Consider the following 27,643-nt stretch of genomic DNA (forward strand, 5'->3'; position numbering starts at 1 on the left):
GAGAAGATGTTTGAGGGATAAATCCAGGAAGTCATTTGTGCGTGTTAAATATTTTTCACTCTGTTTGATAAAAGTAGCTATATTATCATTGTTTGTTTTAAAGATGAGGTAATGTAAAAACTAAACATTCAGTGCTATAAGTAGTGCTCTGTATCAAATTTAGGTAAAATAATGAAACACCAAATTGCATGCCTATATAAACAAATTATGGCTCAGTGTTTGAATAAATATTCCTTTGAAATAAGCCCAGGCTTTTAAGTTTCATAGGAGGATCATATGATTGACTTTCAGAAAAGGAATAGTAAGACTATTCAACTTATTCAACTTTATTCAAATTTGTATCCATCAGTGGCCTCAAACTCACATCAACATGAATCTTGTATAAGGATTAGCTCACTATATGGAAAGTTGCAAGACTGAAGTACCCACATGCATACACACACTCATAAACTGTCACAAAAGTCTCCAGTATCATAAATTTAAAGTTGCTCTGCTTCAGTGATCCCCAGTGCAGGACCAGATAACTCTGGACCATTCATGGAACCATCCGCTCATTCAAGGTTGCAGTAAGGAAGAGCCATGGGGGAGGCAGGAAGAGGCATGCTAGTCTAGACATAATAGAGTGCAAGCCAAGAGCATTGCAGCTCCATGAGTTACCTCTAGAAAGAGTGCAGAGAAGAGCAACAAAGATGATTAGGGGACTGGAGACTAAAACATATGAAGAACAGTTGCAGGAACTGGGTATGTCTAGTTTAATAGAAAGAAGGACTAGGGGAGACATGTTGAATGTTGAATGTTTATTTTATTTATATGCTGCTCTTTTCCCCCGAAGGGGACTCAGGGCGGCTCACAACTCAAACCAAGGGAGGGGGATACAAACAAAAATTAAAGCGACACGCAACAATACATAATTTAAAACACACAACAGTCATACCATTCCAGCCGGGGGCAACAGTTCTTTAGCCCCAGGCCTGTCGGAACAGCCAGGTTTTAAGGGCTTTGCGGAAGGCCTGGAGGGTGGTAAGGGTTCGAATCTCCACGGGGAGTTCATTCCAGAGGGTCGGAGCAGCCACAGAGAAGGCTCTCCTCCGGGTAGTCGCCAGTCGACACTGGCCGGCGGATGGAATTCGGAGGAGGCCTAATCTGTGGGATCTAATCGGTCTAGAGGAGGTAATTGGCATGATAGCAGTGTTCCAATATCTCAGGGGTTGCCACAAAGAAGAGGGAGTCAAACTTTTCCAAGGCACCTGAGGGTAGAACAAGAAGCAATGGGTGGAAACTAATCAAGGAGAGAAGCAACTTAGAACTGAGGAGAAATTTCCTGACAGAACAATTAATCAGTGGAACAGCTTGCCTCCAGAAGTTGTGAATGCCCCAACATTGGAAGTCTTTAAGAAGATGTTGGATAGCCATTTGTCTGGAATGATATAGGGTTTCCTGCCTAAGCAGGGGGTTGGACTAGAAGACCTCCAATGTCCCTTCCAACTCTGCTATTGTATTATTACCTTGCCTTGACTCGGAGCCACACTCTCCACCCAGTACCTTACTGTGATTGACAAGCTGTCACTCCACCCCCACTCCACCCGCCCTTCCACTGTACAACTGAGCAAAATATCTTCTGCCTACTTCCCAGCATTATTGTGGGCTGCTAAAAATGACTTGGTGCAGGTCATTTGTGCACCCCACAAAGCACATTTGAGGATCCTGATCTAAAGCATTGATGTAAACATGAAATGCTTTCAAAAACCCACAAATATGAAACATGGGTTGTTTTCTTCAATGATGAGATTAGTAAAACTCAAATGGCAGCTATGCAAGAAAGTAAAATAATTGACCCCAAAGCCAGTTACACTTACAGTGGTGACTATAATCAAAAAGTATTAGGATTGTTCTAGGCAGCAGAATGTCTTGACCCAGAGATGTTCAGCTTGTCTGCAAAATTGTCCGTGACTTAGTCTAATGATTTCTGAGGTAAAAGGAAGACGGGATAAAATGTAGGTACACTGGTAATTGAAGCAATATGCTTTGTGGTTTTATATTGAAGATTAAACAGTTGTAACTACAGAGCAATTTCTTGGGGCTTATTATGGAAAGTTACTGATGCATACAGAAGTTGGTGCTTGTTTTTCATAGATTAGCTTTTCCTGACCTGGCAATCTTAAATGCATTGTGATGACAACTCCCTGAATTCCCATCCAACATGTCCACTAGTTAAGAAATCTGTGAGTTGCTGAATTTCTGGGAAACTGTGAAAGGCTACCACATATATCAGCTAAGATTTTTTTTTGTCTGTGAAAGCAAAACAAAAGAAAATAAAACCTCTGCTGGTGATAGTGTTGTGCCATAGTATTATGATTATTGCAACAGTTATTCAATTCTGCCTTGAATACCTGAAATTAAATGGAATCATGTTTAAACATTGCTTAAATCTGGGATTCTAACATGGTATCTAAGGCCTCACTCTGGATAGTGCCTTATTGCTCAGCAAGTCCTGTGCCCTTCTTTATGTATTTGACTGAATTATTTCCATTTTAAACAAAATTTAAAAGGAAGTAGCTTCTTGCAAAGCAAAGAATCATTCTTGAGATTGGTATTCATTTTTATTTCTGATATATCTTTGGCATTTGTTTGATTTGGTATTCATACAAATCAGCCATCAATAGACACATAGAAACAGACCATATTTACTCACTATTTAGCCATGGTGGCGCAGTGGTTAGAATGCAGTACTGCAGGCTACTTCTGCTGACTGCCGGCTATCAATAGTTCAGCAGTTTGAATCTCATTGGCTCAAGGTTGATTCAGACTTCCATCCGTCCAAGATCAGTATAATGAGAACCCAGGTTGTTGGGGGCAATATGCTGACTCTGTAAACTGCTTGGAGAGAGCTATAAAGTACTGTGAAATGGTATATGCCTAAGTGCTATTGCTATTTGAAAGAGGCAATAAAAAAACCTAAAAAGAAAATAAAAATACCAGATCATATCCTTCCTAGCAACCTACACCAGATAAGCAGGGATTAAAGAAACAAACAAACAAACAACTGAAAACAATTCCCTAATCAAGGAACTACCAAAAAGAAAACCACTCTCCCATCTCTCCCATCAATATTGGTGTCAGGCGCAAAGATCAGAACCATTTATAAGGTTGCAGTTTGGAAGATGTATTCAAGCCTATGTCCAAGAATCTGGTCAACTAAAATTCAACACTAAATTAGTGCCAGATATGAGTCAATGGAATTCAGGAGTGGTTGGAGTGCTTATGGAAATGCAACAACTCTATGCTAATGATGTGCTTACCTCCACCCCTCAGTTCTGCCTGCTCTTCTCCTACAATTGACAGCACAAGCTACAGTACATAAACAGGGAGCAAACTCACTCACTCACTAGCACTGACAATGTCACCTGCTCAGGTAATGAAACATCTGCAGGCATACAACCAAGCTCAGAGAATACCAAAGACTCCACAAAATATAACTTTATTTCTAATAACTTTATTCAAATGCATAAATTATCTTAAAAATGAAAATGATGAAAGGTGCTTTGTTTGGAAAAAAAATGCTTATCTACCTAATAAAAAATAAAGGCCACGTAGGGTTGAAAATATCCCAGAGGCTAAATCAGTGGCGGGGACAATTTAATCAGTTGGCCTTTGAATACATTGACTTTGTGTAATTTGCCACACCCATCATTACTAGGATTTTTTTGAGTCAGTAAATTATTTTCATAAAATGTCAGATGTACTCTTTGATACAAAATGTTTGGGTATATATTTTTAGTTGGTGTTCAGAAGACAGATAATAGTTGTTAATTCAGGTGGAGAAGTTTAAGGCTAGATATTGATGTTCTTCAGAACACAGATCTGCTGTTCTTTGAGAGTTTTCTAAGCAGTAAAAGGGAAAAATAGTTTGAAAAACATTGCTATATGTGATTGTAAATGTTAACATACCGTATTTATCGGCGTATAACACGCAGTTTTAAAACTAAAATTGCACGCTTAAACCCTGCCTGCGTGTTATACGCCGATACTCCGGGTGGCAGAAGCCCGGGACCCAGTCAAATTCGCTGCGCAAGGTGAAACGGCCGGCAGCAGCCCTGCTCTCCTGCTGCGGCTTCTGTTTCAATAGGGAAGAAAACTTCCTTTCGCTTCCCGGGCTTCTGCCGCCCGGCAGAAGCCCCGGGACCCAGTCAAATTCGGGAAGCGAAAGGAAGTTTTCTTCCCTACTGAAACAGAAGCCGCAGCAGGAGAGCGAGGCCAGCGTCCGTTTCAGTCGCTTCCCTTCTCCGTCTTGATTGCTGGAAGCAGTAACAAACGGCGCGTCCGCTCCGCATCGCCCTGACAACCACCCCAGCCTCCGGCTACCGGGCCTCGCTGGAGTCAGTTGCAAAGCTGCGTTCAGCGCTTTGAGGACCTGAGGCATCTTGGGAAATGTAGTTCCCTATCAGAAAGAATGGAGTAGCTGCGAATTTGTAACAACATAATATAACTTGGTGCTTCGCAGGTTACGAAAATCTCGTTTGATTTGCACACTGTTTTTTAAAAGTTAGATAAAGAAATTATGCTGTGAAAGCGACTAGATAGCCCCCCTCCCCTTCCTGTGTGTGAGAAAGGGAAGGAGAGGAAGGAAGGAGGGAGGGGGGAGGAAAAGAAGAAGGGAGGGGGGGAGAAGATGGAAGGAGAAAAGATGGATGGAAGGAGAAAGAATGGAAGGAGAAGGAGGAAGATGGAAGAAGAAAGGAAGGAAAAAGAAGAAGAGGGAGGAGGAGGAGGGAGGAAGAAAAGGGGAAGAGAGGGAAAGAGCAGAAAGACAAAGAGGATGAAGTTGATAGGCAAGAGGAAGGGGGAAGGAAGGGAAAAAAGAGGGAGAGAGTGAAGATGAGGAAGAGGTTTTTGGTTTTCCAAAAAGCAGTGATTCTGATTAAGTTTTTTTGCTCAAAGAGGTGTTTTTTCATTTCATATTTGCCTTTTAAGAGGAGTTAATGTTATAATTCATGTTCTAATGTTATAAATTTTAATCCAACATTAAGTTCCGAGCTTCCAAGTCATTTATTTTTAATGAAAAAAATTTTTACTCAAATTTTTGTGTTAAAATGGGGGGTGCGTGTTATACGCCGGTGCGTGTTATACGCCGATAAATACGGTATTTCTTTTGCTTACAGGTTCTCTTAAATTCAAATTGGCAATACTTATTTTCACTTATATTGATTTTGCTTTCTGGTAAAAGTGGCTGAATAGATTTTTTTTATATGGCTCGGGTTTTTTAAAATATGCTAAAAGATAGCATATTATTTTTAAAAAAATGTCAGATCTCTCTAGAGCTAAGCATGAGAAAAATGAATAGAATTCATGATTTAAATATTAATACAGTGATTTTTCTAATGTTGAAAATTCTCGAAGCAGATTCTGCTGTGTATATTCTTACATAGTCTCCATCATTTCTGCTTTCCATTATTTACTATTGATGTTTTATGACAATCTATTATACATACATACATACATACATACATTACTGAGTGGTTACCGGTAAATGAATGGTTGGTAAACTATGTATCTTGCTTTTTCAGTCCTAATATCAGTGAATATAATATTGTTTTCAGATGATTAAATGCCATGTTTAACACTTCTTTGAGTTTTACAGCATCGTATCATACTGGTTTTTTTTTCTTTATTCATGTGATTTGGTATCATGGAAACAGAAATTAATGCTGTATGAAAGAAAGGAGGAGTGGAAATAAAACTAGTATTCAAATAGTAAAAGGACATTATCATACAGAAGGCCAGGTTGTGGCTATTTCAGCATGGAAATTTTCATCCAAGTTCTTATTTGACTATAGTTTAATGGCTAATTGTAATAATTGAGAATAAAAGTTATGCACCTATTTAGGGAATCTGTTTAGAGAATCTATTTAGAGGTTAACTATTTAGGGAATCTGTTTAGCATACATTATTTTTGTGGCTATGCCCAAATAGTTCACTATTTTAACTTAGACTTCCATTCAATCTTAGCATCAACTGTTCCTATTGTTTTCTGAAAATTGTGATAGATAGATAGATTATATGTGGTTAAATCAGTGTAAGCTCTTAGCAACCACATAAATAGATTTTCTTCAGGACAGCCTAACCCCAACCTGATCTTTCAGATCTTCTGATAATGACTATTGCTGCTGTAATAGAATTTATTTAGTTTGCTGCTTGCCATTCTCTCTGTAGGATTATGCAAACATATTTATGTTTAATCAAAATAGGGCGTTCAAAATTAATAAACAGGTATGATGCTTTTCTTATCATTAAAATTAAAATTAATTTTTCAACACTACAAGGGATTGCAAGCCATTTTTATTGTATAATCTTAAACCTTGGGGAGAATAAAAAAACCTTATTGTGTTCATTGAACTTTCTAGTAAATTAGCTTAGAACTCTGCTTTTAATTTTGCAATCCAATATATTCCTACTTGGGAATAAATCCCACTGAAAAAAGTAGGGCTGTTTCCAAGTAAATTCAGCAATGCCACTTGGAACTGATGTGACTTTAGGGTTGAGGAATGTTATTTATACTGGATAGGATAGTCCATTTCTTTAACCTGAGTTTGTGTATTTTAAAACAAGATGTTTGATATGGTATTGGATAGCTGCTTTGTTAAAGAAGAAAACTAAAATAAAGCTCTTTGAACTTAGATTTCATTTCGATATTATATTACATTACTGATAGAAACAAATTGTACCACTCTATAGATTCCTCTGTATGGTGCTTTAAAATACATATACATTCTTTTATGCAGCCTGTATTTATTGAATCTCTTGATTGATTTTGGCCGCAGAGTCCAGCAGAGGGTGCTCAATGGCACAAAATACTGTAAACTTCTGTTACTAAAGGGAAGTGTGAATTAACAACTGGTTAGTTTTAATAGTATATTTGCTGGAATATGGCATCATTACCATTTAAAAAGAAGTTAACTTGATATTAGAATAGGTTTTGGAAAAAGACTTAATGGTAATAAATTAGGTGATGGCATATTTAAGATTAATAAATTCTCAAATATAGTTCTACCCACCAGTATTTGCTTTGCTCTGTTTGGGTTTTCTTCTATAGTTTATTTGTTTTGGAATTGTGCCTATTATTCTTTTTTATAGAAAGTAAGTTTTATTAATGGATTTTAGAGTTTAAAGGATGATTGTATTTCTTTTGTGTAAGTCTGTACACATCTAATATTTACAATTAAAACAGATTTTTATATTTCAGATAAGATATTATAATGTCATAAAGATCCTGATTAAGAATAACGAAGCGTGATAAATACTGTTCTTCTAATACTATATGTATGTATAATATAAAGCTGTTTGTGTCTAACAGTTGTTAGGTGAAATGCTGTCTGTGCCTATTGATTATGGGAGACAAAATATAAGCCTTAGTGCTGAAATCTACAAATAGAAAGAAAATAATAAAAGAAACATTTTCGATCTCATACTGAAAAGTTTCCATTTCAAATAATTGACAATGTTATTTTAAATTCATCGACTGAATTTGAATAGGCCAAACAAAATAAATACATATGATTCAGTGGTGGGATTCAATTTTTTTTACTACCGGTTCTGTGAGCATGTCTTGGTGGGTGTGGCATGTCTTGGTAGGCATGGTATGGTGAGTTGGCTTGGTGGCCGTGGCAGGGGAAGGATACTGTAACATCTCCATTCCCACCCCACTCCAGGCGAAAGATACTGTAAAATCTCCATTCCCTCCCCACTCCTACTGCAAAATCCCCATTCCCTCCCAAACAGCTGGGACTCGGGAGGCAGAGAATAGGGGCCAGCCAGAAGAGGTATTTACTGGTTCTCCGAACTACTCAAAATTTCCGCTACCAGTTCTCCAGAATTGGTCAGAACCTGCTGAATACCGTCTCTGATACGATTTAAAATGCTGGTTGCTAATCAACCTCTCTGAAAACAAATATGGTCTATGAGGTTTGTGAAAATAGCATTTAATTCAAAACCAAAAGACTGGTGCTGGTCCAGAGACCAGGAGTTGGGGAACCCTGCTCTTGAGTATTAAATAAATTCTTCCTCAAATGGCCATATTTGGTTATTATCCATTTTTGTAGTTTTATATTTTTAGTTTCTGCTTTTATAACACTCAGAGTATTATATTAAAAAATCCCTGCTCACCCTATCTGAGTTGTATGTGCTTCCTCAATCTTGAGTCTTCTACCAGCGGCCTGGAGTTTGAGAGTTTTGCACAGTTTCTTAGCTATTCCTAGTACTACACTCTCCTGGACACAGTTCTGATATTCTTGGGAGCTTTTGGAGATATTCTCAGCTTAGGAGTCCCTAAAACCACTTTGATCTTTACTTTCTACATCCTCTCTTGTTCCTACTTCAGACCCTGGTACTTTTCCAGCTTCTCATATTCCTTCCTGATGTTGCTGTCACCTGGTGTTGCTATTTCTGACACCACTGCTGCAGGATCACTACTGATCCTTGACTACCACTAAAAGGCCTGGTTGATTGGCCAGTAATCTGCTTCTATGTTTAGATCTAGAAGTCTTAGCCCTATTATTCTCCACAATTTTCTGTGGAATCTCCCATCCAATACAGTATATTCTTGCTGCATTATTTTGTTTGAACTGATGAAATAATTCCATCTATCACTTGGTACAGCTTCACTGAGTTTTCTCTCCCATATTCAACTAATTGCATTTTTTTTATCTAAACAATTTTTAAAAATTAAGTCTACAACTGTTTGGTTATTCAGATGGGAAGTAAAAAGGCTCTTAAACAAGTAGTTAATAGAGAGAGAAGATGGATGCATGACAACCAAGTATATAGTCTGTAAAGAAAATATTCTTTTTAAAAGGCATTAAGATCAAAACAATGTATTTTATTCATTTTCCAGTCATGATAGCATTTGTTTCAATTCCCAAGGATCTGACTTCATAATTAATTCTAGTTCCACTTGATATGAAATAATGTGTCTCTGTGCGTGTATAGAGTAAAGTTAATTCATCTTGGCCTAATAAATGTGATTTGTAATTGCATGTCAGATTTTCTTTCTATTTAGATATTTATTAAAGAAATCTGTGTATTATTCATTCCTTTGTTAAACTGCTAGGGTATACTTTAGGTATCTTGATTTTTAAATATTATATTGACTTCTTTGGTAGTTTAATTTGATATGTTAGGCTAGAAAAGTGTGACCAAATTTTGCTTCTTTTAGGAATACTCTTGTTTTTACTTATTGATTTCTAAATGTTCTACTTCAGATTTTTGGGAGGAGTTCTATGGACTATATTAGAGATTACATTGTAGGAAATTACTTTTGAGTTCTGTTATTAAATCAGTCTGACTAATGGGATGTGGGAAGGATTTGGGAGAAGGGGAAAGAGATGCTACCTGGTTAAGAGAAGGCACAGCTGCATAACAGGGAGGAAAAGAAACGCAGAAAGGAAGCTCCTTAACTTCTGAGACTATAAAAGAAATGGTGGGGGATTTGTACAGACCTGCAAGGTTTTGTTAATGTAGCCTTACAATACAGTAGAATTGGCTCATCTGGTCATGTTTCCTGTCTGGTGGAAAACTGACAATCTGGGAAAGATGACAATCATTCAGTAATACTAAATGAAAGATGCACAGGTAGTCCACATTTAATTCAGTGACTCATTCAACAATCATTCAAAGTTATGATGGCACTTAACAATGAACATTTCTCCTAGTTGTGATCATTGTAGCATCCCCACAGTTACCTAATCATAATTCAGATAGCAGCTTGCTTGCAATTATGACAGTCTCAATATCTTTATGATTGCCATTAGTACCCTTTTTGCCTGGTTTCCAACAGGTAAAATCAATGGGGAAGCTGGCAGCAGAAGGATTTGCCTAATGATGGCAATTGGAATTCCAGTAATTGCAGTTGTAAGTCAGTGCAATCACCTGATGCATATATTGGCTCTTTTGCCCTAGCAACATAATTCATCTATATTAATATTTTCAATAATTTACCCAGGCATTTCCTTAAAATGTTTCTATCCTATGTATTTGAAACAAAAAAAAGCTAACAGCTACATCACCCAAAATCCATTCTAAAAATAATCCCCTCCATTATGATACCAGCTCCAATTTTGCTGTTATAAGTCTTTGATTAAATGAAGCAAATGTAACAAATGAAGTTTCTGTATGGACACACACACACACACACACACACACACACACACACTAAAATAATAGACAGGCCCATTGTATGCGAAGAGGTCTGCACAGGGCACTTACATGTACCAGTATATTAAATTTTGTTATATTTATGTCACATAAATTTATCATTTGATAAATTGACATGAATGATAAATTACCCACATTACTGCAGTTTATAGTCGATTGATAGTGATATGGGAGTTATATAAATTAAATAAATAAACAATGTATCAAGTTCAATAAAAGTTCAAGAGGAACAAACTTCCATTAGATGATCCTTTAAAGCAAAGTTTTATTGTAAAATGCAACATTTGATAAGGATATAGTCATAATTTGAAGTAACAATTACAATTGATATTACTTAATTACTGTAAATTATCTTGGTTAAATTCAGTCAGATTAGTATTAGTTAGATTAGTATTGCTTTATTAAAAGTTGCATGAAGAGAAAAGCTTGCAATCTGGTGCTTCCTTTTAAGAATTTAATTAATTGTGTATGATTATAGTCATGATGATTAAAGTTCTTATTTCACAAATATAAATATTTATGTTGTAAAAGTAAATTTTGTAAATCACAAAACACTAAAACTAAAACTAAATACAATAGAATGTTTTTGACATTTGTTTAATTGGGTTCACCTCTAGGACTTGGACGGAGAACAGATCATGATTTAGATCATATTTATGCAGAACTATTGAACTTTCAAAAGGTTTTACAAATTTTTTAGCACCCCTATATATTAGAATTATTTCATAAACAGCAACTGATCCTACACTTCCAAGCAGAATCCTTTGAAATCAAAGGAACTTCCAGTAGATTTAGGAAAGTTGCTCATCACAGAATGAGTGAATGGCTTTGAATGGCTTCAAATTACTTTACTGTTGTCTACTTATTCCAGGATCTATGGTTTATACTGGCTGTGTTAAAGCAGTGCTGCCCATATTTGTTCCGAGCTAGCCTTGCAATTTTAAATGTGGCTGTTCAGGAGTCTTTTAGCATTCTTTTGTTGCCTCTCCATCCTATGGAATGCAGCTGCCCATGAACTTGTACCATTTTGATCATTCATGTGCAACAGCCGCATTGTCTATAACATTCTAAAAATAAGGCATTATGGTGTTATTTGCAAAGTAATTTCACATAAATATTTGGACTCTAGCTCTTTTTCAATGCTGAACTGTTTACTGTGTGAAAATAGCATAATTATAATTTGCAGACTTTTTGCCTGAAGCTGAAGGGGCAGATGCATATGATTAAGTTTCAACTGGCCTGTTATTGTAATGTAGATGTTGGGAGGTTTTCAGGATTTTTTTAAAGTGAAACATGAGTTTTAAGAAGAGGGAAGAAGGTTCTGAGAAACACTCCATTTTAGCCAGCTTTATTTTTGTTTTTCAGTGGCACTTCTCCATTAGCTTGTCTGAATGCAATGCTTCATACCAACACTCGTGTTGGTGATGGGACATTCTTCAAAATTCCTGGCAAAGCAGGACTCTACGCACTCAAGGTGAGTTGCATAATTTTAGAAACAAAATTACCCAGACCTGTGAAGTCAATGCATTGAATTAACAAATCATATAAATAAATAATAAATTAGATTGAAATCATTAAGTAGGAAACGGGTAAACTATGTTTGAGACATTTTTAAGATCACTTAACATGATTTCCAATCCAGATAAACTTTATAAGTTAAACAAAATTCAAGAATAGGCGTAGATTTGTTTATTTTCCCTAACTGAGATTTTAGATGTTGCCTTTATAGAAATAAACAAAGGTTTACTTGCTTATTTAGAAATAAGCAAATATATTCACACTGTATTTGTGAAAGAGACATTTGGAAAGATTTATATCATGAATGACAATTCTAGAGTTAACAAGGAACTGAAAATGTAAAGCTGTGTGATACAAGTAATGATTTTATTTGAACGAGCAGAACTATTTATTTAATCCTTAATCTAATAGTGATATCTGAGTGAAGGAGGAGGCATTATTTTGAAACTGATAGAATGTGGCATTTTCTTGAAGTAATCAAATGGAATAGCACTCTTCTGAGAAATAGAAATATGGGCCATTTTCTACTAGCTGCCAGAATTCAAAAGCAGCTTTTGCATTTGATTAGATTTTCTTTTGTGTGGTATAGTTAGGCTTTATAGGGGAAAAAAACCAACCCACAAAGCCCTCATCATCTGAACTGTGGAATTTGTTATGTAATTATAGAATTATGTTCCACCTAATAAAAGCAGAACATAAAAAAGGTGTTTGATTTTATTCTGCATCGTTTTTTGGAATTGTTGGATTTTTTAAAGGAATAAGTCAGTTTCTATGAATACTGGTGTGAAATCAGATACATTTTTCTATGTAAGTTTCTAGAAGGCTTGTGCCCTGAGAGAGACTTTTTCCTTATTCATGAAATTGTCAGGAATCACATTTTATTTAAAGAACATTCCTAAGAAGCACATTCTTTTTTGAAATGTGACAAGCAGCATGACATATGTCTTTACACACAGAAGGAAGACACTACATGCCCAGCAGATGGAACATGGGATTTAAGTTGTGAATCTGAGTTGGACAGCAATGAAATGGCTGAGACTAACAATAGCAATGGGGAAGAAAATGGAGGTAAAATATTATTTCTATTGTTTTTAGCTTTTAATCTTAATGCAATGTTTATGTGCTGACGAAATGATATATAAAATGTCATGCTTTGCAACTGCATGTAAGTATTTTCTGGCTCTGGTAAGGCCTATTTTTTTTTAAATGTAAAAGTTCCAGTTCTCATTCCAGATCTCATTAATGGATTTAGAAATCTTGATATTTAATAGAATTGAATTGTTAAGTTTCATGCACCAGATGCATTGATATGTTGTTTGTTTGATGTTCTTTACATCAGACGGCTTATGGGTAAGAATTTTGGATTTTACTGTTTCCAGGGTTGTAAAAAGAACTAGAATTTACAGAAAATATTTTTAAAATATTAAAGTTAGGTACTTTAAAATAACATGCAGAATTGCACTATTTATATTACATATTCTTCAAAAAAATGAAATTTGGAAGACCTCATCTGTTTTCAATATTTTATAACATAGTTAATTTGCAGACTACTTTTCCATCTATATTAGCCTAAGCTGAAATTGCTGCTATATAATTTTACCCTCTTAATATGTTGTATATCTTTGTAAAATATTGCAATACGTAACTATTAATTTAGTGAAACAATAATTTAAAAAGTTTGCTTTTCCTCTGAGAAGAATGTGTTTTTTTTTTTGTTAAGTAGTAAATGGTGCTTTATTTACTGTTTATCACATTTAGCATAGAAATTTTAGGGACAAAATAATGCTGACTAGAAACAGAAACTTTGGACATACTTTAAAAAGAGAAACCGTACCTAGTAGATTGGATGCCTAAGTGTATGTGCATGTGTAAACAGATGTTTAAAAAAACTATTAACTTCTTAATCTTTCAATATATTGTATTATTTTCAAAGACCAAGTTATATGTACATGTTTAAAGGATTTTAAATACTTATCAATTAGAATAATTTGACAAGTAATAGTCAAACTCTGACAAGAAAATTATGTTCAATTCTTGAAGGCCTTTCTTTATATGTAGCCCATACTGTTGTTAAAAGTGAGGATAAAGTCTTTTTCCTTGCAATAAATCTGTACATCATATTTGTGTTTAACTGTGCCTTAAATATCTAGAAAATCTTTCTTTTCTGCTGAGAACAATACAATAGGGCAATGATTTTTCAAATGTTCTGTCTTTAGGGAATTCTTTTCATTCTCCTACATGTTTTTAAAAAATTATAGAAAGGATGAGGACAACCCTTCCATTTTAATGGAGCATTCACCAATCATTTTGGGCATTTTTGCAGTGAATACTCCACTGACAGTGGAGACCAAGATTCATAGTGAGATGTTTAAAGGAAATAGTGCTATTCATTTATTTGCTGTGTAGGATTCTGATACCTTAAGTTGTTTTTGTACCAGCTGAAAAATTGATAAACCTACAGAATTATATTTCTCTCTCCTGCATTCTGATAGCATAAATACAAGATACTTCCTATTCAGGACTTAGATGTGGCTAGTGCTAAAGTGCCTTTTCATTGGACTTTTAAACGAAGCTGGTGTTATTTAGGCCTTGTGGCATTTTCAGAAAATGTCTGATTTTCTTTAGGAAAGATTGGGAGTCTCTGGGATCTGGGGGTACGGTGGGTAGCCTGACATTTACTGACACTTCATTGCTGACCTCTTAGTATAATTCAATGGCATGGCTTTCATTTCTTCAATTTCTGATGCTACATGTTGGATTCAAATGGAAATAAAATTTTTGCACATCTGGCACATTTTCACAAAGATAGGCTTTTCCTTGTCCTAAACCAGTGGTGGGATTCAGCCAGTTCACACCTATTCAGGAGTACCGGTTGTTAACTTTTTAAGCAGTTTGGAGAACCGGTTGTTGGAAGAAATCTCCTTTTGTTTTTTTCCACTTTACAGGGTTTATCTTGTAAGGAAGCCAGGAAGGAAACATTCTGGTGTTGTTTCTAGCCTAATCTTTATTACCCTGCTTACCGAAACTGCGTCTCCGGTTAACCCTTATTACATTATCACAGCTAAGGCGAAGTGCCCATTGATGTGAGTGACATTGAATTGGCCATGCCCACCCAGTCACATGACCACTGAGCCCCACCTACCCAGCTGGTCATTAGGGCAGAGAACCCATTGTTAAATTATTTGAATCCCACCACTGTCCTGGACAAGCACATTTTTTGTCTTGTATCATATTTATCAAGTCCATTTTTCAGGGTGAGATTATGCTAATTCTTCAGGTGATTCTTGCTAAAATGTAACTTCATTCCACATCTTGCTTTCCCTGTTAAGAGACTTCACTGGTTTGGATTGTTGCACATAATTAGTCCATTACTGTCTCGAATGATAATTTTCCCAATGGTGTTTTTAGTTTAAAAAAGGGTAATATCCAGATTGCTTGCATGTGTTCAGGAAGAAAGCCATTAGGTTATTTAATTTGGATTTTTCAACAGGGCATGACTGGGTTCAACAGCTTGATGTCTGTTTCTGACTCTGACTCTATACAATTATCCTTCTACAGTCTACTTCACATCTTATGTTGGTGATTTTCAATATGGAAAATTAGGCTTACCGCCTCTATTTTGATTATCATTGCTGGCAATTTAGTTTTTGGAAGGAATTTTATGTGGATACAATTGGAGGGGGATTTGCCTAAAATACAGATAGTCCTTGACTTATGACCACGATTGAGCCCAAAATTTATGTTGCTAAGTGAGACAGTGGTTAAGCAAATTTTGTCTCATTTTACAACTTTTCTTGCCATTTTTGTTAAGTGAATCACTGCAGTTGTTAAATTAATAACATGGTTATTAAGTGAATCTGGCTTTCCCATTGAGTTTGCTCATCAGGAGGTCGCAAAAGATAGTCACGTGACTCCAGGACACTGCAACTGACATAAATATAAACCAGTTGTCAAGCATCCAAATGTAAATCATGTGACTGTGGGGATGCTGCAATGGTCATAAATGTGAAAAATGGTTATAAGTCACTTGTTTCAGTGCTGTGTAACTTCGAACATTCACTAAATGAACTGTTGTAAGTTGAGGATGACCTGTAAATGAACAGAAGCTCTGAGCACTTCAGTTATATTTTAGTCATAATGTTACAGATCCATTTATTGGATTGTTGGACTTGGGACATCTTACAAATTATAAGAGGCATTTCCCAAAGGAGTCATTTACAGCAGCCAGCATTTCCACTCAGTTCTGGGAAAATCTGTACTACTGGGCAGATCCAGTAGGTAGTTTTGTGTGTGAGTTGCTCAGTGTTTCAGTTTGGGCAGGCTTGATACTCTTTTTGAACAATTCTACCAAAAGTAACTGATCAGCAGGCAATTTGACTATTAGAAGACTCCATCATGAGAAACTGAGTTTTAACTCACCCCCCAAAATGGTATCTCTCTTTATCCCAATTCAAGTTGTCTGTTTTATTCCCTTGTCACGCCCCGTCATGCCTGCCCCCCCCCCGCGCGCACTGGTAGAGCAGGAGTATTATTACAGGAGCAAAACATAGCCATTATTTTTCCCCCTTTAAAATATAAAAATAAAGTGGGAATTTTAAATATGAGAAACATGGCTTGTTCAGCCTTGCCAGTCCATTGGCCAGTCATTTTCTCTGGACCTTTCCTATCTTTTATACTCTGTTTGAAAATAACAGGGAATAACTATAATATAACTATGGTGATGTGTTAAAATTAACTTGCATCTCTTCTAAAAGTATTTTCCCAGTATTTTTGTGCTTACTTGTAGAAAATGTGTACAAACAAAGAAAAACTTGCCTGCAACATTTCATATTCTAATCCTAGTGGATGAATGTCAAAGTGCCCAAAATTGTAGATTTAGTTCTATGTGCCTGTGTGAAACTTACAATTCTATAAAAAGTACTTTGTACTTTTGTGTTAGTGGAAGAAAGGATTTTAAAAGAAGGAATAATTTGTCATCAGAATCTTAGCCAGATATTGAGATTTCTGCAACAGATTCAGATTATTGCAGAAGATACCTCAGAATTCCATCATCAACTATCATTGCTATATGTGAACAATAATTATCGGGAAGGAAAGGACTATTTCTTGTTTGCCTTATTGCTTCATTAAAAACTATTCAAATCCTTTCTCTGTACACACATACATATTGTAATTGCACTTTGTATATATAGACTGTAATTGCGGTTTATGTACCTGTACATCTACACTGACATGCATTAACAAATATATTTCACTCACATACATTAACAAATATATTTTCTGTTTTGCTTCTTTTAATATAAATATGTTGTTCTAAATGCATGCATTTTAATTTCACTTAGGTCACTTGAAGAGTAATTAAGATTTTTAACAGCTTGCATAAAACAATACATTATTTGTTTAAAGCCACTTCTTGATCAAATATGCCTTTCTTTTTAACTGTATTATAATTTAACACCATGGGGTTTTTTTCTCTTTCACTTAACAAAAAGGTATTGCTGCCTGACTAGAGAAAAGCTGTTCTGATTTTGCAGTTTAGATTCTAGGGAGGTCAGTGTGATTTGGATGACTTATTTGATATATGTGTGTTGACAATGCAAGACCATTTATGTCGATGCCCATATAGTTCTGTATAGAACTATATGGTGTATGGAATTGATAACATATCCTGTTTCCCTGAAAATAAGATCTCCCAGGATAATAATCCCAATCAGGCTTTTGAGCGCATGTGCTAAAATAAGCCCTCCCCAAAAAATAAGCCCTTCCCGAACATATTGCAACACAGCAGCAGCCATGAGGTAACCACGCTTGCCACCTCCTGCACCTCAAAAATAATAAGACCACACCAAAAATAAGGCCAACCACTTATTTTGAGGGTCTAAGGAAAATAAAACCCTGTCTTATTTTCAGGGAAACAAAGTTTAAATGGTGGCTTATACTTGTATTCTTCTAAGAATGCACTTTGGATCATTCAGTATCTTTAGTATATGCAGATATTTTCTGCTTGAAAACAGCAAATTGCTACAATAAGAAAGTTAATCTATACTTTGTAACTTTATAACTTTTGTGTTTTAAAATTATTATAACAATGTAAAATTGATAAAATCAGAAACAAGTGAACAATGGCATGTTTTTAGAGAAAGGAAGACTGAAGCGGTATAAAATTTTTCTGCCTAAACAATAGTTACAAATTCATTTGAAGCTGACCTCTCCATATTTTCTCTCAGGGTCCCCCCACCCCCCACCCCCAATTTATTGTTCAGGTTTTCTGAGCATCAGAAAAGAGCTAATTGAGACTGATAGACAAAGCGTATTTTTGCTTCTCCTGTTTTCTGGGGATTTTGGTTTATCTTTCCTGCCTTTTCTTCTCTCACAAATTAGCCCAGTTCAATAAGAAATAAGAACTGCCTCTACCAATAATTGCTGTTCGAGAACAACAGTTTATGCTTAGGTTATCACATAAGAAATACTATTGCACAAGTACCCGAGGCAGAGGAATGTTTTCTCTAAAGTAATTAAAGTGGTTGGTTTTTTTTTTAGTTTAACTCATTTTAAACTTTTAAAGCATTTATGTCAAGAAAAAATTTAATATAACTTTCTTGCTATGTTTTGTATTCTTATATTAAGACTAATCATAAAGAGATAACATGTAACTTTCCTTTTTCTCTTGCTGGGCTTAGTCACATTTATTCAGAAAGAGATCTCATTAAGACCAATGGTTTCCACTTCTAATTACTTGGAACCAGAAAGTGCAACACCTTTCTATAAATTATAAATTATAATTTGTAAACTGAAAATCATAGTACTGAAAGCAGATATATTTCCTCCTTGTGGATTTTTCCACATCTCTGACATGTAAGGTTCTGTTACTTTGTTTTGATTCATATACAGTTATTTTCTTCAGCGATGCATCCTTTTTCATGGGTTTTCAGCCTTTAATTTTTGAGATTTCCATTTAGCATAATTTCTATCATTCTGTATTAAATGCTAAACATATCAAATCAGTGTAGGAAGGAGATACTGAATAATTAGGAAGGCATCTATAGCTGCTAGCCAAAGTTTATTCTTGTTAATAATAATAGTTATTATTGTGGCTGGTTGCACAGTCAGCCAGCTGTTTTGACTGGAGTTTGCATTTTTGTTCACCAAAAGTCTTTCCTAAGGACCTGAAATTTAGACAGATGTTGTTGCTGCTGCTGCTGATGGTGATCTTGGGAGTAAAGCTTTCTGTCCCTTAAGGCAAACTTAAAGCTAAGAACCATGTCTCAGCTGTAGCTGCCATTGAGAAGGAAACTCCCATAGCTATTTCTTCTATGCTGTTACCACTGGAGTGGGTCTGATAACTTCAAAATATCTCTCCTCTTAACTGAGGGGAGGAGGTTGGTAGTTGAAACAATTGTGATGGTGCTGATTCAGAGACAGCTGACTCAGCAGAGCAGAAGAAAAACAGAAGAAACAGCAGTGGTCCCTCCCTCCCTCCCTTCTTTTATATGATTTCTCCACTACAACTACTCTTGGGGTCTCCTTGCAGGTCCCAAGTTACCATCTCAGTTTGTCTTCACTATCAGTACATCCCTAATTAGATTGGTAGTCTATTTCATTTCTGGGAATTTTAGATTGTATACAAAGCACCACCACCACCCCCTTCATTGTTTTCCTGGCAAGTACAACCTTGTAAAATAGTTAGACTAAGAAATAATATCACCCAGTGAGCTTACATAGCTAAAGGAGTTCATTGTTCAAGTTAAGGGTTTTTTTAATCCTAATTAATTATTTTACCTATATATAGCAATAACACTTAGACTTAGTAACCACTTCATACTGCTTTACAGCCCTCACTGACTTTGGAAATGTTTTGCATAATATTTGCATCAAATGCTCAAACATAAGGTTTTTTAAAATAATTATTAATTTTACATCTGTTAGTAATAATCAAGAAAAAAGTAAATTCATTTTATCTGAGGTACCTATCTGAGTTAAATAAGGCAGAGGATGTCTTCCATTAGATTGACCATGTAGAGTCAGGTGGCTTTTTAGAAGTTTTAATTGACAGTTATTATGGCTATATGGTAGCTAGGTCTTCTTTTGTGTTTCTGCAACTAATTAACATAATAAAAATTACCCACTGTCAAGCTTATGTATAGAAATACTACAAAAATCTGAAGCATTTTCTGTTTCATGTTTTGACATATCTTTTAACAACTTACACTATTGTTAGTTCTTCTAAAGTTTATGATGAGCGTTCTATAATTAATTAGATAATTAAGATCCAGCATATTCTTCTCATAGTAACATTTATCAGATTTATATGGCCACCCACCTTATATGATGTGTCTCTGGGCTATATATAAACAAACAAAAATAGCCTGATGCATGGTCTGTTGTAATCAAATACTCTGGACGGTTTTCCTAATGTATTAACATAGTTACAAATGATGATATCCTATTCTGATGGAGAACTGCCTTGAATGCTTTTCTTGGGTATGTACGTATGTGTGTAATGTGCATGTATATATATTGGATACTGAGTGAATGCAGGTAAAGATGTCTGAAGCAGTTCTGATTCTTTTTACAGAATGAGGGTGATTGCTTTAACATTTCAAAATGGGGAATCTCTTGGGCCAACATGTTTTGCAAAATCCATTTTTGAAACCTGTTTTTCCAGCCTAAATTCCAGATATGATCTAGTGTAGAATAGTTTACTTGTAACTGCAGTATATTTGTGTCTATCTTTGTCAAAAAAACCACAACCCAGCTATTATGGAAAAACGTAAGAAATTCAGTCAACTCTCGCAATCTTAATACTATAATTGACAATAGGTAACATCTATGAGATTTATAGATCAGTGCCTTAATATAAATATAGCTTCTGTGTTAATGCCAGTAACAAAGATTTATCACCTGGCTTCACAATCGACATATAGCACTTTCTTAAAGCAGTGCTTCCCATTTCTCTGTCAAATGGGGAATTATGATGGCCACCTGCCATTATATGATATCAGCATTTGCAAGAGCTTCAGATGTCACTTCTTTTTTACAAGCTCTTGAAAATCAGCAGAACTCCATCCCCCAATTTTACACCTTATGAAAGAAATAACAGCTCTAGTTAAAACACTGCTTTAACATGATTAGCAGCTTAAGTCTGTCATCCATTCTCTCCCCTCCTCTCCAACTGTTATATTAAGCAAATTAGATGTACTTTCATCTCACTGTATTTTGTTTATTTTTAAATACATAAATTGCTTATGTAATTGAGGAAGTTTTAGAGGAGGAGCTATACCCCTATTGTAGAATGCATGTTTCACAAGTCCAAGTTTGCAAATCTAATCATTGTCATCTCTAGTTAAAAGCATTGCAGGTAACAGGCGATGGGAAAGAACCCTATTTATGCCCCTAAATAATTTCTAGACTAGAGAGGATATGATTAAACAACTAGTCTAAATTACGCAATTAGACTAAAATTTGATATGGTGATTCATTTATTAGATAATGTACTGTATGTATAAGGCTCTCACAGTATTGTTTAATAATATTGTGTAAATGCTAGCTATTAATAACTCAATTTCCCCTTGCATCATGGCATGGTTTTGCTATTGTTCAATATTTCTCACAAGATTTAATAACATTTACATGTAAAGCTTGATTGTAATTCAATGTTGGAACGAAAACATTGAATAGAATTGGCTTATGTGCTGTTGTCCCTTTTTCTACTTGGTTGAACCTTAGCATAAGGTGACCAGATGTCCCGATTTCAGCGGGATGGTCACACTTTATAACAATTTTTCCTGTGTCCCGGGCCGTTTTTAAAAAGTCCCGATTTTCTGGCTTCATGTTGAAAGCCCAGTGGATTTGCTTAAGAAATCCTAACCGGGGCAAGACAAAAGACACCCTGTCTAATCCCTCTCTCTGTCTCAGTACTTTCATTGAAGATATTAAAACGTTAAAGCAACAAAACAGACCCCCCCCCCCGCCCCTTTTACCTCATTTTATAAGAAAAAATGACCAGAGCTCCAGGAAATGGCTAGAGAGGTCGCAAGTGTTACTTCCTGGATTTTCCAGAGGGGAGGGGCACAGAGGTTGGAGGTCTGCTCCAAAATGGTGGCAAAGTTTCTTTGAAAAATATTTCCCTGACTAATTTCACCATTTCAATTTGCTCAGTTCTTTGTATTAACATCTACATCATTCTGGGTTTACTTGGAGTGCAAGCCTGCTGGTAAGTGAGCTGGGTTTTTTTCTTTTATTTTTTTAATGTATTTTAAAATAATATTTTATTTATTGTGCATAGGATTTTTTAAAATTCTGTGTGGATTCTTTTTTTAAATTGTCTTAGACTATTTAAAAAAAGATTCTATCCAAAATAAATTGAAGTGAAACCATGTTTAAAAATTCTATACACAATACTTTGAAATATATTGTGCATAGAAAGAATAGTTTGAAATGTTTTGCTTCAATTTATTCTGTGTGGATTCTTTTTTTAAATTGTCTTAGACTATTTAAAAAAAGATTCTATCCAAAATACAAAATACCAGCTGCAGTTATTCACTTAAGAACTGTGGCAAGAAAGGTGGTATAATGGGCTTAGTGACCAAAGTTACAATGGCATTGAAAAAAGTGATTGATGACCATTTTTCACAGTTAGCGAACATTTTCACACTTAGCGACCGTTGCAGCATCCTCATGGTCACGCGATCAAATTTTGATGTTTGGCAACAGATTCATATTTATGATGGTTTCAGTGTTCTGGGGTCATATAATCACCTTTTGACAAAGTCAAATGGGGAAACCAGATTCACTTATGTTACTAACTTATCAGCTGCAGTTATTCACTTAAGAACTGTGGCCAGAAAGGTGGTATAGTGACCAAAGTTACAATGGCATTGAAAAAAGTGACTGATAACCATTTTTCACACTTAGCGACCATTTTCACACTTAGCAATCATTGCAGCATCCTCATGATCACATGATCAAAATTTTGATGTTTGGCAACAGATTCATATTTATGATGGTTTCAGTGTCCTGGGGTCATTTTAATTGCCTTTTGACAAAGTCAAATGGGGAAACCAGATACACTTATGTTACTAACTTATCAGCTGCAGTTATTCACTTAAGAACTGTGGCCAGAAAGGTGGTATAGTGACCAAAGTTACAATGGCATTGAAAAAAGTGACTGATGACCATTTTTCACACTTAGTGACCATTTTCACACTTAGCAACCATTGCAGCATCCTCATGGTCAAGTGATCAAAATTTTGATGTTTGGCAACAGTTACAATTTATATTTGTAAATTGTAGTTATGTTGAAATTTTAAAAAAATTACAATACTATTTTTGCGTTGTATGAAAATTTTTGTTGCTCCGTATAAAATTTTTAATCAACCCCCCTCCCCCCCCCGGTCAAAGGTGTCCCTCTTTACCAATCTGAAAATCTGGTCACCTTACCTTAGCACTAACCTGTTAGGTCAAGGGATATCTCAAGGCTGTTAAATTCTATTATTCTATTAACTTCTGTAACATTTACAGGAGGTGATAAGCATCCTTCTATTCTGCTTCCTGGACTGGTAGTTCTCTTTATTACATTCAATGTAGCTGTGAACATTATTGCAGACAGTACATTTTCAAATTACAATGAAAGACATTACACAGATGTTAATTTCTAGGTATCAGCATTTCCTGAATTTAGCATGTGTTGGAAGCATGCAATTGAAAATGTATGTTTTGACATACATTGTGTGATTTCATTACCAGTTGTCATGCAGATGCTTTTTGTGGTTGGAAGCCTATACTTTGCCAAGAACAATAGGAGTTCAGACTTATTTAAGCTGATATTTGCAGCATCCACAAGTTCACTTTAAACGTGTCTGATCATTTGAATGGCTGTTGGTGGTTTCTTCTTTACCTAACTGTTTGGTTGTCCTAAAAAGCCTTTTAGATATTCTATACTGTCTGAAACACAATTGCTTCCTTATATGGCAGATCAGCTCTGAGTTCTTCCTGACTAGATCAGTTTTGTGATATTTTAAAATCTTGAAATGAAATGAAATGAAATGAAGAGGCATAGTTTAATCTCCTGTAGTTTAAGTACTTAATTTTATTTTTATGTTCGTAGTTTGTCCTAAGCAAGCACCTGAAGAACTGTCTTCCATTCGGGACTCAAGCCTTACAAATGCACCAATGCAAAGCAAGCTAGTGTCTTCCTTCCAGCAGCATACCAAAAAGGCACTTAAACAGGTAAAGTAACATTTCTTGATTGAGTTTACATTTGCATATCGAATCATTTATTTCTACCCAATACTTCACACTTTATACAATATTGTTATTTTTTTACGAAAGATGCAAAATTTTATCCTAATAGGCATCTTACTCAAAATCAAGAGTATTGGCTAAAGCAGAAACAGGGAAGCTTCAAATGTTGAAAAACGTGTCTTGCAACTTCCTGGGTTGTATCTTCCATGTTTTTAGATCCCTGATGTGCTGGACACATTTCCAAAGCATGCTAAAATACCATTACACATTCTGGAAAAAGTTGATATATATAAAATACTCCATATCTTTATCTATATTTAATTGTCTCTGTCTGTCTGTCTGTCTATCTATCTATCTATCTATCTATCTATCTATCTATCTATCTATCTATCTATCTATCTATCTATCTATCTTTTTTATTATTATTTTTTATTTTTTATTTTCAAAACAAACACAACACATAAAATCTTCCTTCTTTACATACTGTAGAAAGTGTATCAGTTGGTTACAAAAGGCTTTTGTGCATCTCTTCCACAGTCATCAAGCATAATTCATATTAACTCAAGTATTTTAACTCAGATATTTATAAATGTTACCCTTATCATACCTCCATTTTTATTTGACTGTAATTATTTAAACGTCCTTCATTATAAAATATACCAAGATTTAATACATAACCACATACTGGCATTTCATTTAATATTTCTAAAATACTCCAATGACACTGAATCCTTATGTCCTATTCTAGCTAAACATCCATAATATTTAATAACAAAATTTTCTAATCCTCCTTTCCAAATCACTGTTTGCAATTTTCATCCAGTTTCCTTATGTACCCATACATATATATTTAGGTTGTCATCATTATCCCTCCTTTATTTGACTATATTCTCTATCATCCCCTAATAATCAAAACTTATCTAACTTAGTTCTTTTTTTTAATTAACCTTTGCATATAATCCAAAAGGATTTCTAATCTTCCTTTCATGGGTACCATTCAATATTCATATCCAATTATTACTTATAACACTACACATTGTATACATTATTATCATTATCTTTTATTTATTTAACTATATCTATTATCACTAAATTTCACTAAGTTTAACTAGTTTTAAGTTATATTCTTCCATCTATCAACCTGTATCTTTCCAATAACAAAACAATCTCATATCTTCTGCCATTTGTGGTTCCAGTCCTCTAATCATCTTCTTGATTAGCTTTGTATAGACTTCTCTTAGCAACTCCTTGCTTATAAGATCTCATAAAATCTTGATGCCCTCTTTTTGTTTCCTTATTCAACTTGTCTTTGATTTTCAGCAGTGTCATCAATGCTTTTGCTAATAGAATTTCTTTCTTTAAGTCCATAGATTCTTTAATTTTATCTTCTTCTATATCTTGACCTTTGGAATAGATTTCCTCTCCATTTAATTCCTCTTTCAGTATTCCATTCTTTCCATTTTCAGGAACAAACCAATTACCATAAATATTAGCAGGTTTAATTTCTTTATATTCATTTTCCACTTTGGTTTTTTGAGTTTCAATCACCCTGTTTTGCATTTGATGAACAGCCTCAATTTTTTCATCATATTGTCTTGTTATGTGCTCTAGGTATTCCAGTTTTTTCTCTACTATGTTTGATAATTTCTGTAGTTCTGAAAATATATTTTGCAAAGTTAAGACCTCTATTTTCTCTAGACGTTGTGCCATTCTAACGAACACAGCTGTTCTAGCTTGGAAGGTTAATAAAATTAAAGCATAGATTCGCAAATAACGTTGTTTTCACTTTTTTCTGATTGAAAATATACTTCAAAGCGACATCTCTGTGTTTCCCTTCTTATCACTCTGTAGCCAAACAGTAAAACCTTGTGGTGCCAAGTTAAAACAATCAGTGAAAAAAAAACCATTCCGTTTTGAAAACACAAAGCTCCGATCAACAAAACCTCCCAGCCTCCGAGCGGAAACACTGTTAAAGAGTTTCTTTTTGTATCTTTTTTGTATTTCAGGTCAGAAAAAGAGGTCCAATCTTTAAATGAATTAGAAAAATACCCACAGCAATAAAAAAGGAAAACTTTAGTCTATACATTACAGAGAGTCACAAAGAGAAAGTAGAAGAAGAAAACTTAATCCATCCATTTCAAAAGGTTTGCATAGATTCGATACATGAAAATAGCATTTAAAAAGTAAGATAACCACTGTCCAAAACCATTCCAAATTTAATTCCACCGCTTGATTCTTCTATTCTTCAATTTAAATTGATTTTTAAGTTTTTATAGGCAGTCTCTTTTTTAAAACAATAAAAATTCCTCACCAGCTGAAAACACTTTCTCTTTCCATATCCTTCCATTTTGGAGCCGCCCTGACTTCATCAGCCTTGAGTGGATTTTTTGTCGCCGACTTGAAGAACTTCTCTTGCTTCTTTCAGGGATTTTGCGATATCCCCGAGATCAGCAAGACGTATTCTTCCTGTACACCGTCTCTTCGGGACGGTTTAGGTTTGTTTGGACCACCCAGCAGCAAAAGTGTTGGCTGTGGTCTCAAAGCATTGAGATCACACAACCATATCGTCGCGACATTGGCTCCTCCGATAGATAGATAGATAGATAGATAGATAGATAGATACAGACAGACAGACAGACAGACAGAGATATAGATAGACATAGACATGAACAAAACATCTCAGTGCCTTGGTTTGATATGTGCAAGAATCTGACTGCTATGTAGCCAAATCTGTGATTCTTCAGGTACCACATTAATTTCAATTATATAGTACTGGTTAGGGAAAACTCATCCTGGTTTGTATCCAATTCTGAAATAGGAGCTGGGGAAAAATAATGCTTTCCTCCCCCATGGGTTAGCATGGGACAAAGATAAACACTTAATGGTACCTACCATATCCATTACCATAAGGGAAAGGGTGTATTTTTATCAGAACAATTTATGATTTATAGGAGACTATAGTTAGGAGATGAAGCATGGCACATTTCAGTGCTAAGGGCTTTCAAGTTATACAATCTTTTAACGGAACAATTGTTTGCTCAGACCACTTCTGTAGCATCCACAAATCTCACAGTAATTCTTTGCCACTGACATTTAAATAATCACAGTCTTCATTCTCTCCCATATCTATCTTGACATTGCTATTATAGGACAAAATAACAGCACTCATAGTAACACTATGATTCATAATCTCATCTTTCAGTGTGATATATGCCATTATTTGTCAGCAATGCCAATTCCTTTCAAAAGAAGAGTTGAATATAAATTTGGTATCAGAAATGTCACTATCCAGAAACAATAGGAAGATATTTCAGTTAGGTAGGGCATTCTGTCACTAACTTCAAGGTGGCAGTCTTTAGGGAATGGAATTTTAAAAACTGATTTCTTTGTGAAACAGCTGAGATACAATTCATTGGGATTTTTAATACTATTATAATTTAATACCATAACTTTAAGGAGAGGATTCAGTTTCCTATATCATTGCATTAATTAGCACATTAATATATGATGGTCTGTGTCAGATGTAACAACTGTTCTGTCAATGGCCTGTATCTAAAATGTAGTTTTCACCCACTGTGCCTTTTATATTTCCATCTGATATGTCTCTCTATAATTTCCCACTCCACTGCTCCATCATGGGAAATGTATGTGTGTGTGAATGCATGTGTATGTAAAT

At 35.1% G+C, this 27,643-nt stretch overlaps 1 protein-coding gene across 1 annotated transcript in view; it reads left to right on the forward strand.

The window, feature by feature from the left end:
• The window catches only part of ASXL3 (ASXL transcriptional regulator 3), a 131,238-nt gene that overhangs the window by 50,860 nt on the left and 52,735 nt on the right, over positions 1-27,643 (forward strand). Inside the window, exons 3-5 of the mRNA XM_032222964.1 lie at positions 11,572-11,680; positions 12,681-12,792; positions 23,831-23,952. Of these exons, the coding sequence (XP_032078855.1) occupies positions 11,572-11,680; positions 12,681-12,792; positions 23,831-23,952 (343 nt within the window). The remainder of the gene's footprint in view (positions 1-11,571; positions 11,681-12,680; positions 12,793-23,830; positions 23,953-27,643) is intronic.

This window comes from Thamnophis elegans, chromosome 8 (assembly GCF_009769535.1).
Source record: "Thamnophis elegans isolate rThaEle1 chromosome 8, rThaEle1.pri, whole genome shotgun sequence".
NCBI classification, from domain to species: Eukaryota; Metazoa; Chordata; class Lepidosauria; order Squamata; family Colubridae; genus Thamnophis; species Thamnophis elegans.